At 40.8% G+C, this 16583-nt stretch overlaps 1 protein-coding gene across 4 annotated transcripts in view; it reads right to left on the bottom strand.

Moving 5' to 3' along the window:
• The window catches only part of LOC117830221 (urotensin-2 receptor), a 129846-nt gene that overhangs the window by 96141 nt on the left and 17122 nt on the right, over positions 1-16583 (bottom strand). For 3 of the 4 annotated variants that reach the window (XM_034708253.1, XM_034708252.1, XM_034708250.1), the window contains exons 2-3: positions 15067-15782; positions 10951-11935 (exon numbers count right to left, since the gene is read on the bottom strand). In XM_034708253.1, coding sequence (XP_034564144.1) covers positions 11558-11935; positions 15067-15780 — 1092 coding nt within the window. In that variant the 5' untranslated portion in view covers positions 15781-15782 and the 3' untranslated portion in view covers positions 10951-11557. Of the gene's footprint in view, positions 1-10950; positions 11936-15066; positions 15783-16583 lie in introns of those variants that run through there. The other variant, XM_034708251.1, reaches the window with a different exon arrangement.

The following is a 16583-nucleotide window of genomic DNA, read 5'->3' as shown; positions in this document are numbered from 1 at the left end:
ATTAGCCTGCGCTGATGCATTGTCAAGGGACTCATTTACAAACATCCTTTTTGGCATCGCATGACCAGTGTGGAAACAAGTGTGAAATGATTGTTAAGAGAGGAGACTGAAAGTAAATTTGAAACCATGTTTATGACCAACTGAATTTTCCATTAGTCTCTAAATTCAAAAGATGTAGTCTGTCGCAAAATGTGAGCCACCCTCTTCAGATTCCTTCAGTGGACTAAAGAAAGCTGAGCCAAGTGGAAAGCTGCTTTTGAGGAAGGGGAGGAGGGTCTACTGCGATGTAATTATCAAGATATTAAAGATGAATGAAATGTAGGTGTTAAAATAGAGAAAAATTAGTTCTGCTGTTTTACATTTTATGAGTCAGCTCAACGTTTATCAGTCACACAGAGATAAAACCTTCTTTTCTTTGCAGAGAAAGAAAAACGATATAACAGAGATTTCAGAGATTTCAGTCTTCCCCTCTCGGCTGTCCCCCGGAGGTCACCTCACTGCTGTGGCTGTGATTCCTCTGCAGGATAATATAAAATCAATCTTTACTCTCATTGTGATTAAGTCCTCCTTGTTTAGCCTCTCATGTCCCCGTCCATTAAAGGAAGAGAGAGGATTTTGTTAGATTGGTAGCTTGATAGGTTTGTGACAGCTGTAAAACCACACTGTGTATATAACTTGTTTATATGTGAAACCAATGAAAAGCTTGTACAGTTTAAAAGCCGTTTTTCGACCGGAGAGACTTTACCACGGAACTACGTGTGTTTTGACCGGTGGACCCAGGGTCTAAATTTAGCTCAGGGGTAGATAATCTCCCCCCTGAAAAGCCCCTGCTAGGGAGGTTGTGCTTTTCAAAGGTCCCGGGACTTTCAGGAGGCAGGGCCTGCAATGCTGAGCGTGTCTGATTGGTAGATTAAGATTAGTTTTTATCCCGCCCGCCGTCCACAATACCATCACACACATCTGTGATTCTCTTGATTTCTCTTTCTTTCATTAGTTTTTATTTGTTCTATCTTTTTTGTATGTGTGTGTACTTTTCAAAAGAAGAAGCTGTGATTCTCTTGATTTAGCAGCTTGTAACAGTAGTCTTCTCTCAGCCCACCGTGAATGCGTCTCTCCCGGTGTTACGGTTTTAAAAGTGACCCTGTAAACTGGAGACCTTCAGCTGAACGTGTCAGTGTTTGTGGAGTTTACACAGCTGTTGAAACACAGAGGGAGTTCCTGGGAATGCAAACTAGTTTAGTTTTTATTAAGATTTCAAAATATCCTCATCAGATATTCAATGATCATCTTTGTTACTCTTACTGATCTTGTTTCCTCTTGTCTCGATCTTTGTTTGTTATGTTCTTGTTCTCATATGTACGTCGCTTTGGATAAAAGCGTCTGCTAAATGACATTGTAACATTGTCTAAGGACGTTTATGAGGGATGCATCCGGCTGAGAGTCTCCAGTTAACAGGGTCGCTGTTTAAACCAAAACACCGGCCGATCTCTGCCACGGCTTTTTGAGTTCAAAAGGATTTTAAAGCCGTGTTGAAACGTCTTTGCTACTCGCGCTTATCTCCTCTCACGTGTTGATTCAGTGAAACCATCTGTGATGAAATATAGCACCATCTAAAACAGCACCAGCTGAGTCTCTTCATGCTAACAGGCTAACTGTTGTGTTGCTCATAATGATACCTGCCTGTCCGTCTGCTTCTATGGTGTCATCTGTGATGAATGGCATTGGTCTTTATTTTACTGCCCTCTACTGGTCTGGTGGTGTAGTGCATTTACTTTTTTTTTTCTCCATAAGTCACTGGCCTGATTTGCACAATCTACACAGGACTTCAGCCCGCGGTCGAAACGCAGACAACAATGGATGCACAGGAACCTTTTAGTTCCGGGTATAGCAGTTCTGGGGGCTAAAAGACCCCGGAACTGGGGCGCTGGTGGCCTAGCGGTCTAAGCGCCCCACATACAGAGGCTATAGTCCTCGTCGCAGGGGTTGCCGGTTCGATTCCCGGCCGGTCAACCATTTCCTGCATGTCGTCCCCCTCTCTCTGCTCCCCCCATTTCCTGTCTCTCTTCAGCTGTCCTCTCAAATAAAGGCAAAAGGCCAAAAATATAAAAAAAAAAAAAAAAAAAAAGACCCCGGAACTCTTGGTCAAAATGCTTCTCATATTACACATCAATCAAACAGCAATTGACGATGACTCCTCTCTTAATTGTTTAAATGAAAGCACATTAGTCCAGTCAGCATTTTCCCAGAGGAGACACTGAGTGTGTAATGACCTTCACGGTGGCTCATGAGCTAAACATAGCTGGGCCTCCATGTGTGCTGCAGGTATGCTGCTTATCTGCTTCACATTTGATTGATGACTCAAAAAGACATTTTGAAAAATGTTATTTATTATATTTTCTATAAAACTTAAGGTAGATTATTTGTTCTCCAGCATTTAAATTTTTTATTTGTACATTACTTTTCTTTTTGTAGCTTCACTCTGTGAAAGACGCCAATAAATATTTCATGTGCTGTTGGTGAACACACAGCGATCAATATAATAACGGGATTAAAGATAACGTCAAACTGACAAACATGAGAGTATTCATAAATAATCTTTGACACACTTTTGGGGGCAGGGCTTTAAAGGCACACTGTGTGTTTGAGTGTGAGTGTGTCCATGTGGTCAGGGTCACATGTGCGGTCATATTCTCTGCTCGTGTGAATTATTGCAGGTGTCACTCAGCACATTGTTTTCCGAGGAAGAGAGTGGTAATAAATGACTGGCTGCTCCTCAGTCCCTGCAGGCAGCCTTGGACACACACCGCCAAAGTAATCAAGGGTAAAGCTCTGCCAACATATACACTGATTGAAAAAGTTATGAGCAGAATTGTAAATATTGGATCTTTACTAGTTTTCTGTTTGGGGTATTAGATAAATTAAAATGAAATACAGTGAAACTTCAGAAGTCTTTTAGATCCAATATTTCCTGAGGAGGGAGAAACAGCTCAACTTCAATATCCTCATGTTTCTATCTGGACAATATAACATACATTATATTTCTCTTTTTTTCTTTCTTTGTTTCTTCTTTTTGTATGTCTTTGTTTCTTCATGTCTTTTTTTCTTTGTTACTGTATGTCTTTCTTTATTTCTTTCTATTTGTATGTCTTTCTTTGTTTCTTTGTTTGTTTGTTTCTTTCTTTCTTTCTTTCTATTTGTATGTCTTTCTTTGTTTCTTTGTTTGTTTGTTTCTTTCTTTCTATCTGTACGTCTTTCTTTGTTACTGTATGTCTTTCTTTCTTTCTTTCTGTATGTCTTTCTTTGTTACTGTATGTCTTTCTTTCTTTGTTTCTTTCTTTCTGTATGTCTTTCTTCGTTACTGTATATCTTTCTTTGTTTCTTTCTTTCTGTATGTCTTTCTTTGTTTCTTTCTTTCTGTATGTCTTTCTTCATTACTGTATGTCTTTCTTTCTTTGTTTCTTTCTGTATGTCTTTCTTCGTTACTGTATATCTTTCTTTGTTTCTTTCTTTCTGTATGTCTTTCTTCGTTACTGTATGTCTTTCTTTGTTTCTTTCTTTCTGTATGTCTTTCTTTGTTACTGTATGTCTTTGTTTGTTTCTTTCTTTCTTTCTGTATGTCTTTCTTTGTTTGTTTGTTTCTTTCTTTCTTTCTTTCTGTATGTCTTTCTTTGTTTGTTTGTTTCTTTCTGTATGTCTTTCTTTGTTTGTTTGTTTCTTTCTTTCTTTCTGTATGTCTTTCTTTGTTTGTTTGTTTCTTTCTGTATGTCTTTCTTTGTTTGTTTCTTTCTGTATGTCTTTCTTTGTTACTGTATGTCTTTCTTTGTTTCTTTCTGTATGTCTTTCTTTGTTTCTTTGTTACTGTATGTCTTTCTTTGTTTGTTTGTTTCTTTCTGTATGTCTTTCTTTGTTTCTTTGTTACTGTATGTCTTTCTTTGTTTGTTTCTTTCTGTATGTCTTTCTTTGTTACTGTGTGTCTTTCTTTGATTCTTTCTTTCTTTCTGTATGTCTTTCTTTGTTTCTTTCTGTATGTCTTTCTTTGTTACTGTATGTCTTTCTTTGTTTCTATCTGTATTTCTTTCTTTGTTTCTTTCTTTCTGTATGTGTTTCTATGTGCATGTCTTTGTTTCCTTCGGTCTGTTTCTTTCTTTTTTCGTTCTATCTTTCTTTCTATATTTTTCTTTGTGTGTCTCTGTTTCTTTCTCTCCTTCTGTCTGTTTCTTTCTTTTTTCGTTCTATCTTTCTTTCTATATTTTTCTTTGTGTGTCTCTGTTTCTTTCTCTCCTTCTGTCTGTTTCTTTCTTGTTTTATTCTATCTTTCTTTCTGTATGTGTTTCTATGTGCATGTCTTTGTTTCCTTCACTCTGTTTCTTTCTTTTTTCGTTCTATCTTTCTTTCTTTGTTTTTCTTTGTGTGTGTCTTTGTTTCTTTCTCTCCTTCTCTGTTTGTTTCTTTGATTCTTTCCTTGATTCCTCATTTCTTTGTTTCTTTCTTAGTTTCTTTAGGTATGTCTTTGTTTGTTTCTTAAGGTATGTCTTTGTTTGTTTCTCTGTTTGTTTGTTTCTTTAGGCATGTCTTTGTTTCTTTATTTGATTCTTTGTTTGTTTGTTTCTGTATGTCTTTGTTTCTTTCTTTGCTTGTTTGTTTCTGTGTGTCTTTGTTTCTTTCTTTCTTTCTTTGTTTCTGTATGTCTTTGTTTCAGTATGTCTTTGTTTCTTTGTTTGTTTGTTTGTTTCTGTATGTCTTTGTTTCTTTCTTTGTTTCTTTGTTTTTGTATGTCTTTGTTTCTTTCTTTGTTTCTGTATGTCTTTGTTTCTTTCTTTGTTTCTTTGTTTTTGTATGTCTTTGTTTCTTTCTTTGTTTCTGTATGTCTTTGTTTCTTTCTTTGTTTCTGTATGTCTTTGTTTCTTTCTTTGATTCTTTGTTTCTTTATCTCTGTAAGTATGTCTTTTCTTTCTGCATTTCATTCTTTCTTTTTCTCTGTGCGTATGTAAATAAATGGTGGGGTAATCCTTACAGAGCTGCTCAAATAAGTACCAGAACTTACCAGAATAAGGTAAATCTGTACACTTTCCCACTACAACCATGTGTTCTTAATCACACACACACACACACACACACACACACACAGATAGATAGAGAGAGAGAGAGAGAGAGAGAGAGAGAGAGAGAGAGAGAGAGAGAGAGAGACCATGACGTGACATGCATGAAGTCAGCACAGTTTCCATCACCTCATGTGTGAATGTAAAGTTTTTATTGGTTCAGCTTCTCTTCTGTCTGAGAGTGTTTGAAAATAAATCGATCAATAGAAGCGTTAGAGTCTTGTGAACTGTGAGGCTAATGAACCTTTACTACGACAGTCTGTTAAAGTAACAGCTCGCTGTTAACAAAGTGATGGGGCGTTCTCATGAGAGTGACGTGACGGGTAATACTGTGAAGCCTGACAGCTGCTGATCCCAGGACAGTGACACACATTGAATATTAATGTGGATACTGAATGACAGATCTACCTTTGAACTCAGATCAGTGTGAGATATATTCTGCAACACTACACTACATATGTGGAGATGCTGTTGGATCAGGACAGCTGTAACGTGCTAGCTCATTTGATTTGTGGTTCCATGGTGGCGCTAAGGTGGAGCTATTAAAGTACACATGAGCATGGACAACAGTATTTGGACTCTCTCTGTGTGTGAATGTGTGCCCGTTCATTCTGTAGAGTGTTCATGAGCTCAGGCTCTGATGTTGGACGAGAAGGCCTCGCTCACCATTTCCATTCAGTTCACCCCAAAAGTGCTGGATGGGTTGAGGTCAGCACTGGGTTTCACCAGCTGTGTGTTAGTCCAAACGTAGCCTAGATTGAACATCATTTCTAAATTAGGATGGAGTTGAAACACTCCTAACATTTTGGGGCGTTGCACCAGCTGAGATAGTTCCAACATTAGCATAGGTTACATCTTAAGTTTGACAGCTCGCTCTGAGTCGGTGTAAAGTCCTCCATAACAGACCGGCTGTCATGGCGCACTGTTTTCAAAGATGGGATCATTTGAAGGATGAGGAGAAGCAGAGAGTTCATCCAACCAACCAAAACAACACCAACAAATGGAAAAAAAAAGGACCAACAAAAGAACCAATGAACGAACCAATGAACAAACCAACAAATTAACAAACCAACGAAAGAGTAAACCAACGAACCAACGAACCAACAAACCAGCAAACCAACTAACTGACAAACCAACAAACCAACGAACCAACAAACCAGCAAACCAACAAAACAGCAAACCAACTAACCAGCAAACCAACAAACCAACAAAACAGCAAACCAACTAACCAACAAACCAACAAACCAATGAACCAACAAACCAACAAAACAGCAAACCAACTAACCAACAAACCAACAAACCAATGAACCAACAAACCAACAAACCAGCAAACCAACAAACCAACAAAACAGCAAACCAACTAACCAACAAACCAACAAACCAACTAACTGACAAACCAACCAACCAACAAACCAACAAACCAGCAAACCAACTAACTGACAAACCAACAAACCAATGAACCAACAAACCAACAAACCAGCAAACCAACTAACCAACAAACCAATGAACCAACAAACCAGCAAACCAACTAACTGACAAACCAACTAACCAACAAACCAACAAACCAGCAAACCAACTAACTGACAAACCAACTAACTGATGAACCAACAAACCAGCAAACCAACAAAACAGCAAACCAACTAACCAACAAACCAACAAACCAATGAACCAACAAACCAGCAAACCAACTAACTGACAAACCAACTAACCAACAAACCAGAAAATCAACGAAACAACAAACCAACAAACCAGCAAACCAGGAAACCAACAAACCAGCAAACCAACAAACTAAAAAACCAACAAACCAATGAACCAACAAACCAGCAAACCAACTAACCAACAAACCAGCAAATCAACTAAAAAAACAGCAAACCAGCAAACCAACTAACTAACTAACAAACCAGCAAACCAACTAACTAACAAACCAGCAAACCAACTAACTAACAAACCAGCAAACCAAATAACTAACAAACCAGCAAACCAACAGACCAGGAAACCAACTAACTAAAAAAACAACTAACCAACAAACCAGAAAATCAACGAAACAACAAACCAGTGAACCAACTAACCAACAAACCAGCAAACCAGTGAACCAACTAACCAACAAACCAGCAAACCAACAAACCAGCAAACCAACAAACCAACTAACCAACAAACCAGCAAACCAACTAACCAACAAACCAGAAAATCAACAAACCAACTAACCAACAAACCAGCAAACCAACAAACCAACTAACCAACAAACCAGCAAACCAACTAACCAACAAACCAGAAAATCAACGAACCAACAAACCAGCAAACCAACTAACTAACAAACCAGCAAACCAACTAACCAACAAACCAGAAAATCAACACACCAACAAACCAATTAACGAACAAACCAGAAAATCAACAAACCAACAAACCAACAAACCAGAAAATCAACGAACCAACAAACCAGCAAACCAACTAACCAACAAACCAACAAACCAGCAAACCAGCAAACCAACTAACCAACAAACCAGCAAACCAACTAACCAACAAACCAGAAAATCAACTAACCAACAAACCAACTAACCAACAAACCAACAAACCAGCAAACCAGCAAACCAACTAACCAACAAACTAGAAAATCAACTAACCAACAAACCAACAAACCAACAAACCAGTGAACCAACGAATGAACCAATGAACAAACCAATGAACCACCCATCTAACTAAATACAAATGATAAGTTGAGTGCTGGCTGGCTTTCCCCTTCTGTGGCATTTATATTGCTCTGCTCCACAAGTGGCAGGCTGGTGGCGAGTCTGTGCTTCTGCCTGTGTCCCTGTGTGATGACACATCCCTCTCCCATTGCCCTTCTCTCCAGCCTCTGTTCCTCTCTGCTGCACTTTGATTTCCTTCATCATTTTCTTCTGCAAGGAGTATTTGTGACCTAAATCTAAAATCCATGTATTGTATCAAAGACTGATGCTGACTGGCAAACACATACATAAATCCATACGAAATATTTATGTGTTGCAAGAAGTGGGGCACCTGGCAGTCGTGCAAAGCCGAGCTATATCCAGAACCAAACAAGAGCTGCCATACATACATAAACAAAGTGATGGATTGATGGGAAATGAGCTAATGAAGAATCTGACGGTCAAAGATGATAAGGAAGGAGAACCTTCAGGAAAAGAGAAAGAATAAACTGTGAAAGTAAAGAAAGGAGATTTTTGAGAATTTAATAACTGAGTGGAAAAGTTGAGCTTGAAAAGCTGATTTGCATATGACTGTAAATTTTGAATGAAGTGGTGGATGAAAGATGCATGTTGTTGTTTTTCTGAACTAGAACTATTCAGATGTCTATCAAAGCAGTCTTTGTAGAAACACACTCAGCAGGACATCAGAGCAGTTTAGGGAACAGCTGTTAAAGTTATTTTTTCTACATTTATGAGGCTAAATCATTTCTGCCATAACTTAAATGATGCAATGATTTATGACCTTAGTTGTAAAGGCTGAACCATGCATACAGGCAACCTCATACTGGACTGATCACAGACACAACATTTAGACTCGAAAGGTATTAGTCTCTCAAGTTTTTTATATTTATCTATTATAACCCGGCTCTCATAGTGATTTTACAGATGTGTAAGATGCTTGATTCTGATTGGTCAAAATCCCTTGACAATGGTTATTTACTTTCACTAACATGAGCAACACCAGAGACAAACTGATCACACGTCATGTCAAATCAATCCACAGAAAAGAGTTCAGACGCATTTAGCTTCTGCTTGTTGACACCATAGACCGTAAGGTGAGGTAAAACCGTTAGCTTCAGTTAGCATCAAAACAATGTGGCTAAGACGTTAGCTTCAGTTAGCATGCTAAATCGGCAGGTTACGGTCATTTTCATATAGGATCCTGTCCATCAATATGATGAAGGAGTGGAGCAGGTGAGAGAAACTTTATGTTAGTGATCTCTACAAAGAAAGTTAAACCATGAGCGGTGGTGATGATAGCAGCAGGGTTCAAAGTTGTGACATTAGTTTCTTTTTAAAGGTGTGTGAACCACAGAGCTCAGAGAAGAAGGAGAGCTGAATGAGGACAGTTTCATGTTCAATCCACCACAACAGGCAGAGAAGAATCCATCACCATGGAACGATCACTGACTTGGAATCACTGGGACTATTTTTAAAAACTGTAAACATAAATCATTTAAATCAATAAAATCATCTTTAATCAATGTTTTTAACAACGTGTTTGTATTTCAAGTTAGTAGCGGGTAATAAGTGGGATGATGTACGGTTAGCAGGGGGTTATGGAAAATAGGATCTTGACAGGGTGAGACCATAGACTGTATAAAATATGGACGTAGTATCCGTGACGTCACTCATCTGTTTCTGAAGTGCTGTTTTGAGGCCAATCGTTGCTGCTGTCGAGTGATTGTGACGTAAAGAGGCGGGCTTTGAGCCTCCTCGCCAACAGCTACAGTGTTCCCACCTGTCAATCAAGTCAACTGGGCCTCTCATTGGAAGACTTGTAATCTAAATATCTTTGAAATTACCACATTATGAAAAAATTCACCCCCGTACAGTAGTGTTAATTTTGGCGGCTATTTTAGATTTAGTCTTAGGCATTTTCTTCTAAAGACTAAGACTGTTGGTTTCAGTCTAGTTTTAGTTGGCGGAAACTCAAAACATTTTAGTCTATGATTTTTGCCAAAACATCTTCACTCTTTAAATAATTCATGTAGTTGATCAGATATCGGGATATCAGGGTTATACAAAGTGTTAAAATGATCAACACTCCTTTAACCCTTTTGCTTGGGTAATATCTTAAGTTAAATAATTCAGCCTGGCCCTGCTAAAAAGTCAAAAGAAAACATTCTTGATTCACAGAAAAATGCCATGAAAGGACTGTATTACACATTTACGACGGTCCTTGAATGCACCTGCCATGACAGGCGCACTGGACAGACAGTCAGTTCACGGCACTCTAAAATGCATCTGCATCTTTGATGACAAGGAGTTGATCAAAACTTACTAAATATGTCTGATGTTTCACCAAACTGGATTAAATCAAGCTGAAGATGCAGAGCTTTTCACGGTGGACACGGCAACAACGTCAAACATCCAATATTAAACAGACGTCCCCCGGTTGTGTCTTTGTCACTAACACACACCGGGGGTAAAAATCATCAATGAAGATGAGACAGATGCATGGAGGTGAGGAGAGCTGGTTCATGAAGCACACCTGCTGCAGGTAGAGACCAAGCTAACACTGAGCCCCTCAGATAATAACTCAGCCTGTCACAGGAAGTCATCACGCCATCTTTAAAGATTAGACGCACAGCGAGTTTTTATTACCAGTGATGCACTTTAGCTCGTCGTAATCTCGTTTGCATCATCAAAAAATGAGTCGACAAATATTTATTGTCATCATTTCATTGACGAAATTAACACCCCCCGTACAGTGTGTGCCAATCAAGAAATGAGCTATCCAGACTACACTTGTTTTTTGTACCAGGCTGTTAACATGTTTATTTTTGCTGTAAAAATCGTCTTTTTTGAATTGGTGTGTATGTGGTTTTTGGTACTCCTGTAGCCAGCCTCAAGTGGATCCTTGATGAACTGCAGTTTTTAGCACTTCCCCATTGGACTCATGTTTTTAGACCGCATGTTGCCGCATGGTTGAGACAAGACCCCAAAGCACAGCGACTCATCTAATTAAGTGTCCCTTACATAACACTTAATTAATGGAACATTGAGTAAATTCAAAATTTTCATTTTTGTGTAATTCATCACTCATGAAGGCTTACGTTTAAAAAAAATCTGGACATTTTTTTGTCATAAAATAATCAAAACTTTGAGTTTCAAATCTGATTTGTTGTGTTTGCATTAGTCAATCAAATATAAAGCTGAAATAAACGTATACGCCTCATAAAACATATTCTTTATAATCAAACACAGGAAATGTTAAATATTTATTTTGAACTCTCCCAAATTACATGATCTACAAGTCTCATTCATTCATACATGTATGCCCTTTGATGAAGGAGAGTCCAGATCTGGTTGACACACACACACACACACACACACACACACACACACACACACACACACACACACACCGTTTTAATCAGGATTCATGTTTCTGTTATGAAACTCAATAAAGTTCAGAAGCCATTCAATATTCACAACACCCCATTGAAAGCACCAGCTGTCCCACATTGGCATGTTCACCTCACATACCAGGAAGTCTGAATCCAAACACACATTTTGAAAGGTACAGAAATCAAGTCCATCTGAAATCACAAAACCCTGAAAGACCTGTCCTTCATCCTGAACTCCAGCAAACGTACCCGCTCAAAAGCAACCACATCATGCTGCTCTAAGCTGTGTCATGGGAAAGTCTCATGATGTTGTCTTTCTTTTGGTTTTCTTATCAGAATTCCCAAATCACAAACATCAGTCAGAAAGTCAGCTCCTACCTTACAAGCTGCTGTTTTGTGCTCGCAGGGAGGCCGTGTGCGTAAGCATGAAGCTCTCTGTGCACTGCTGACTGCTGGAAGACGGCGACCTGCGCGGCGAACGCTGAAACCGACTCCTCCTGTTGAAGTAGCTGCCAGCCGTCCAGGACCGGTTGTGCTTTCTCAGGTACTCCTTGTAGTTCTTGGTGAGCAGCGTGTACAGGAAAGGGTTAATGCAGCTGTTGGAATACGTCAGGCATGTGGTCAGGTAGTTGATGTTTCGCTTGACTTTGGAGGACAGGGGCATCGAGGGGTGGAACTGACTCAGCAGCTGCCAGATCCAGAAGGGCAGGAAGCATGCCCAGAAGAGGAGGACGATGGTGAAGATCAGGTACAGCACCTTGAGGGGTTCGAGGCAACAGAGAACATCACAATGTGATCACGTCAAAAGGCAGACAAAATGTTGACATCTGGGAGAACCAAGTTGGTTTTGACATTGGTTTTGTTGCTTTTGTTGACATCAATCAATCAATCTTTATTTATAAAGCACCAAATCCCAACAAATGTTATATGAAGACCCTTTCCAAACAGAGCAGGTCTAGACCGTAATCTATGTTCTATCATTAACAAAGACCCAACATCAAGACAGGATCAGATCCAGTCCCATCTTGCAAACAGGACTCAAGTTCAAATTCCACCAGTGCAAAGTGCTCTGCTCATGGTGGATTAAGACGAGATCAGGCTTCCACCAGATCCGCTGCAGTCCGGCTCCGTGCTCTCTCGTCCGTCAACACCCACCGGTTGTGTTTTCAGAACACTGTCCGGAGGTCCTGCTCTGTGCTGCAATCTGAAAACACAACCGGTGGGTGTTCACGGACGAGAGAGCACGGAGCTGGACTGCAGCGGATCTGGTGGAAGCCTTATCTCATCTTAATCCACCATGAGCAGAGCACTTTGCAGCATTTAGCAAGTTACAGTGGCAAGGACAAACTTCCTTTAACAGGCAGAAACCTCCAGCAGGACCAGACTCATGTTAGACACACATCTGCTGAGACCATGGTAGTGCACACAGGGTGACTCTTGGCTTGTATAGCAGTCAACCAGTCCTACAGTAATAATGGTTTATGTCTCCTACTATGTGAACAAAGCTGGAACCTTTCAGTGTGGCACTAATGGTTCTGGGCACTTAACTTACACTGAACATTAGTATGTAGATGGTATTTCATCAGAGGCACAGGTCTAGCTGGGTCATATCCATTACACCATTATGCTCACCCTCTAGCTGTGGGTTGAGCCCGAAGCATTTTTCTCCAATGATCTTCAAAATGTTCTACGAAAGCCAAGAAGGGCCTCGCAAACCCTGCCTTCCTCGCCCTCAGGGAAATCACAGCAAGTGATCCACCAACACACACAGCGCAGAGAGAGAGATTAATTATTCCTGCACCAAGCACAGGAACTTCAGAAACTTGGTCAGTCTGTATTCTCCCTTGCATTGAGCTACAAGTAAATTCTGTGTTCAGCTGTAATGCAACTGAAGGGCAGCATTCGTCACATAGTTTATCACACTGATAAGAAACATGAAGCGCTCTTAATCCCTGCTAGGAAGCAAATTGGAAAAGGTTTTTCTCTGCGTGAGCACAAAGCAAAGAGGAAATGGAGTATAAGGAAACCTGCAGCAATAGAAGGAGGACGAATAATGCTTCGCTTTAGCAGCAAAGCAGTCTTCCATGGAGACAGTGTTGTTGTCCTAGTCCAAACAGAGAGTCATACAATGTTTGTGAGACAGAATGGCCTCTACCTCAGGAGTCAGTACAGTCTCCATGAGGAGGATAACTGAATTAACAGCCCTGGAGATAAATGTCTGTGAATGTCTGACTCTCTGTCCATACATCAGCTTCCACCTGATGGATGTGTCGCCATTAACCACCAGCTGAGCTGCAGACCTGGTAGGACATGAGGGACCGGATTTGGGGAAAAGCTGCCTGCCATGAGGTGAATTAGGAAGTGGGAGTTTTTTTTGAGAGACTGATATCCCTCCACAAAGTCAACAGAGGGAGAGGGTTTTGGAAACCTGTATGTCTTGAGACTAATGAGGTCTAGCATCCTGTACTAGAAGTTATTTTCACCCAGGCATCATCTTCCCCTCACCTTAAACAAGAGTTTTTTAATGTGCTACAACTATCAACTCTCTCTTTCTCTCTCTCTCTCTCTCTCTCTCTCTCTCTCTCTCTCTCTCTCTCTCTCTCTCTCTAACTCGGGCTCAGATGTGTGTCTAACATGAGTCTGGTCCTGCTGGAGGTTTCCGTCTGTTAAAGTGCGAGGGCAAGGAAGGCAGGGTTTGCGAGGCCATCCTTGGCTTTCATGGAACATTTTGAAGATCATTGGAGAAAAATGCTTCGGGCTCAACCCACAGCTAGAGGGTGAGCATAATGGTGTAATGGATATGACCCAGCTAGACCTGTGCCTCTGATGAAATACCATCTACATACTAATGTTCAGTGTAAGTTAAGTGCCCAGAACCATTAGTGCCACACTGAAAGGTTCCAGCTTTGTTCACATAGTAAGAGACATAAACCAATATTACTGCTCTTAGTTATGATGCCATAGGCTAACACTGGATTTCCAGCAGATCTGTGTCTGGTCCGTCTCCGATGCACTGCAGTCCGGCTCCATGCTCTCTCGTCCGTGAACAGCCACCGGTTGCGTTTTCAGAACGCAGCACGGAGCAGGACCTCCGGACAGCTGGAGTCATGTGACCGAGGTTTTACCACAGTAATCACTGAATGAAGGATTCTCCTCCTCCTCTCCTCATCCATGTTGTCTTTCTGGTCCTCTGAAAACCTCTGACCTGTTGACTCCAGGCCTGGCTCCGCTCATCATGACGGTTTGTTGTTGTAGTTAAGTGAAATACGATCTGGTGATAACACAGAGTGTTTTATTCTGAAAATTAATCGGATGTTTTCATTTTGTTTTGGTGCCTGACTTCCTGTCCCGCTCCATCTGCTCTGTTGAGATTGATGCGTCGTGCTCCAGCATCCGGCAAAAATAGAAGTCTTGTGTACCTGCTGGATCAGGGACGCACCCGGAACACAATGGAGTGGATCCAGCGGCAGTTAACACATTGACTAGAATAGAAACCTATCAGTTCAGGTGCTGTGATGGACCGGAGACGGACTGGACACGGATCTGGTGGAATTTGTCCATGAGTCCTGTCTGTAAGATCTGATCCTGTCTTGATGTTGGGTCTTTGTTAATAATAGAACATAGAGTACGGTCTACACCGGCTCTGTTTTGGAGAGAGTCTGAGGATAACATTTGTTGGGATTTGGTGCTATATGAATACAAATTGATTGATTGATGGTGTGAGGCCAACAAAAGCTTCATGGTTTATTCCAACCATGCAAACTTTAGCTTTGGAAAGCATGGACTCTTAATGTTACGTATAAGGATGTCCACTTGACTAATTAAGTCACACACATCCACATATTCACTGTGTAAGTTTTAAAGTACACCATGCTGTTATGCACTGACCTTTTGATTGGGAAGTTTCTTGGTCTGCTTGAATGTCTCCGTCTGTGAAACCCAATAAGTACGAGCGAGTTGGATGTAGAGATAGCCGATGATCAGTCCTGGAGCGACGATGCTTGTGCAAAACAGGAAGGTGATGTACACTTTGTAGGAGAGTGGGGACAAGGTGGGTTGGCACATGGCTTTGTTTCCCACCGTCATCAGTTGGATCCTCACTATCATCGGCAGGGTCAAGATGAGAGACGCCGCCCACACCAGCAGAGCGATAGCCTTCCGGTAACTTTTAGAGCGCTTGACTGTATCGAGCGGTTTCAGCACAGCAAAGTAGCGCTCAGTACTCATGACTGTCAGCGTGAAGATGCTAGCATGCATGGTCAGGAAGTCCATGCTGATCAGAATTCGACACCCAGCATCTCCAAAGTACCACCCCTGAAGAAAGTGAGTGCAGACCACAAACGGTATGGTGAGAAGATAGAGCAGATCTGCCAACGCTAAGTTTATGATGTAGATGTACATGGAGGCGGCAGTCCTCATGGAGTGGCACATGACCACCAAGGTGTAGATGTTCCCTGAGACTCCAACGAAGCACATGATGGAGAGGATTGTTCCGATGGTGAAGGTGGCAGCTGTGTCCTCATGTGAGGTCAGAGGGGGGTCAGTGGAATTGGCACCCCTTTCCACGAGGACTCCTACCGGCTCCATGGACTCTGTGGTCATATCTGGAAAAGAAACACAAACGGGTGAGTGTTGGAAACTGTAATCACCCTTTGTCTTTAGGCTTAGATTGGTCCTTCGGTGATCACTACACATACTGGGATTTCTCTGGACTGCTGAGTATCATATCCAGGGTAACTACAGGAGCTAATTTAACATAATTCAAAGTCTTCATTGTCAGGGAATATCTCACCACTGAGGGATTTCATGAGCTTGCTTTCAATGCAAAGCTTCTTCTCAGGCACCATTTCAAGTTTAACCTAATCTGCATCTTTCATTTGAAGTGGCTTTGGCTGCTCGCACGTGACCAACTTTCTCATAACAGGAAATTGAAATCCCTGATGACTTGTGGCTTAAAAAATATGCCCTGAAAGAGTCTTTGAACTTATGCCAGTGCAGTTCCATTTATTATTAGTTTTATTTTGGGCATTTTGCATTTCTTTGACGGGAAAGCTGAAGAGAGAGAGTAAACGTGGGGAGCAGAGAGAGGGGGAGGACACGCAGCAAATGGTCAGACCCGTACGGTGGCTGGGAAGTACAATTACAAAGTTGGAGACAAATTAACATTTTGGAAAACATTTTTACATTTGAGAAAACAAGATGACATGAAACAATTTTACCAAGGATGGAACAAATTTATAAAATCAGAAACACATCTACAAACAACAGATTCTAGTGGAAATAAAAATGAACCAAATACAGGAAGTGGTCGAGTTTTCACACAGAGAAACGGACTGTCCTGCCAATCACAGGTCATTCTGATGTGTCCTTTCAAAACAAAAGCCAAACAAAATTTGAAAAAATAG

This window comes from Notolabrus celidotus, chromosome 18 (assembly GCF_009762535.1).
Source record: "Notolabrus celidotus isolate fNotCel1 chromosome 18, fNotCel1.pri, whole genome shotgun sequence".
Lineage (NCBI taxonomy): Eukaryota > Metazoa > Chordata > Actinopteri > Labriformes > Labridae > Notolabrus > Notolabrus celidotus.
This window is presented reverse-complemented; position numbering and strand designations above follow the sequence as displayed.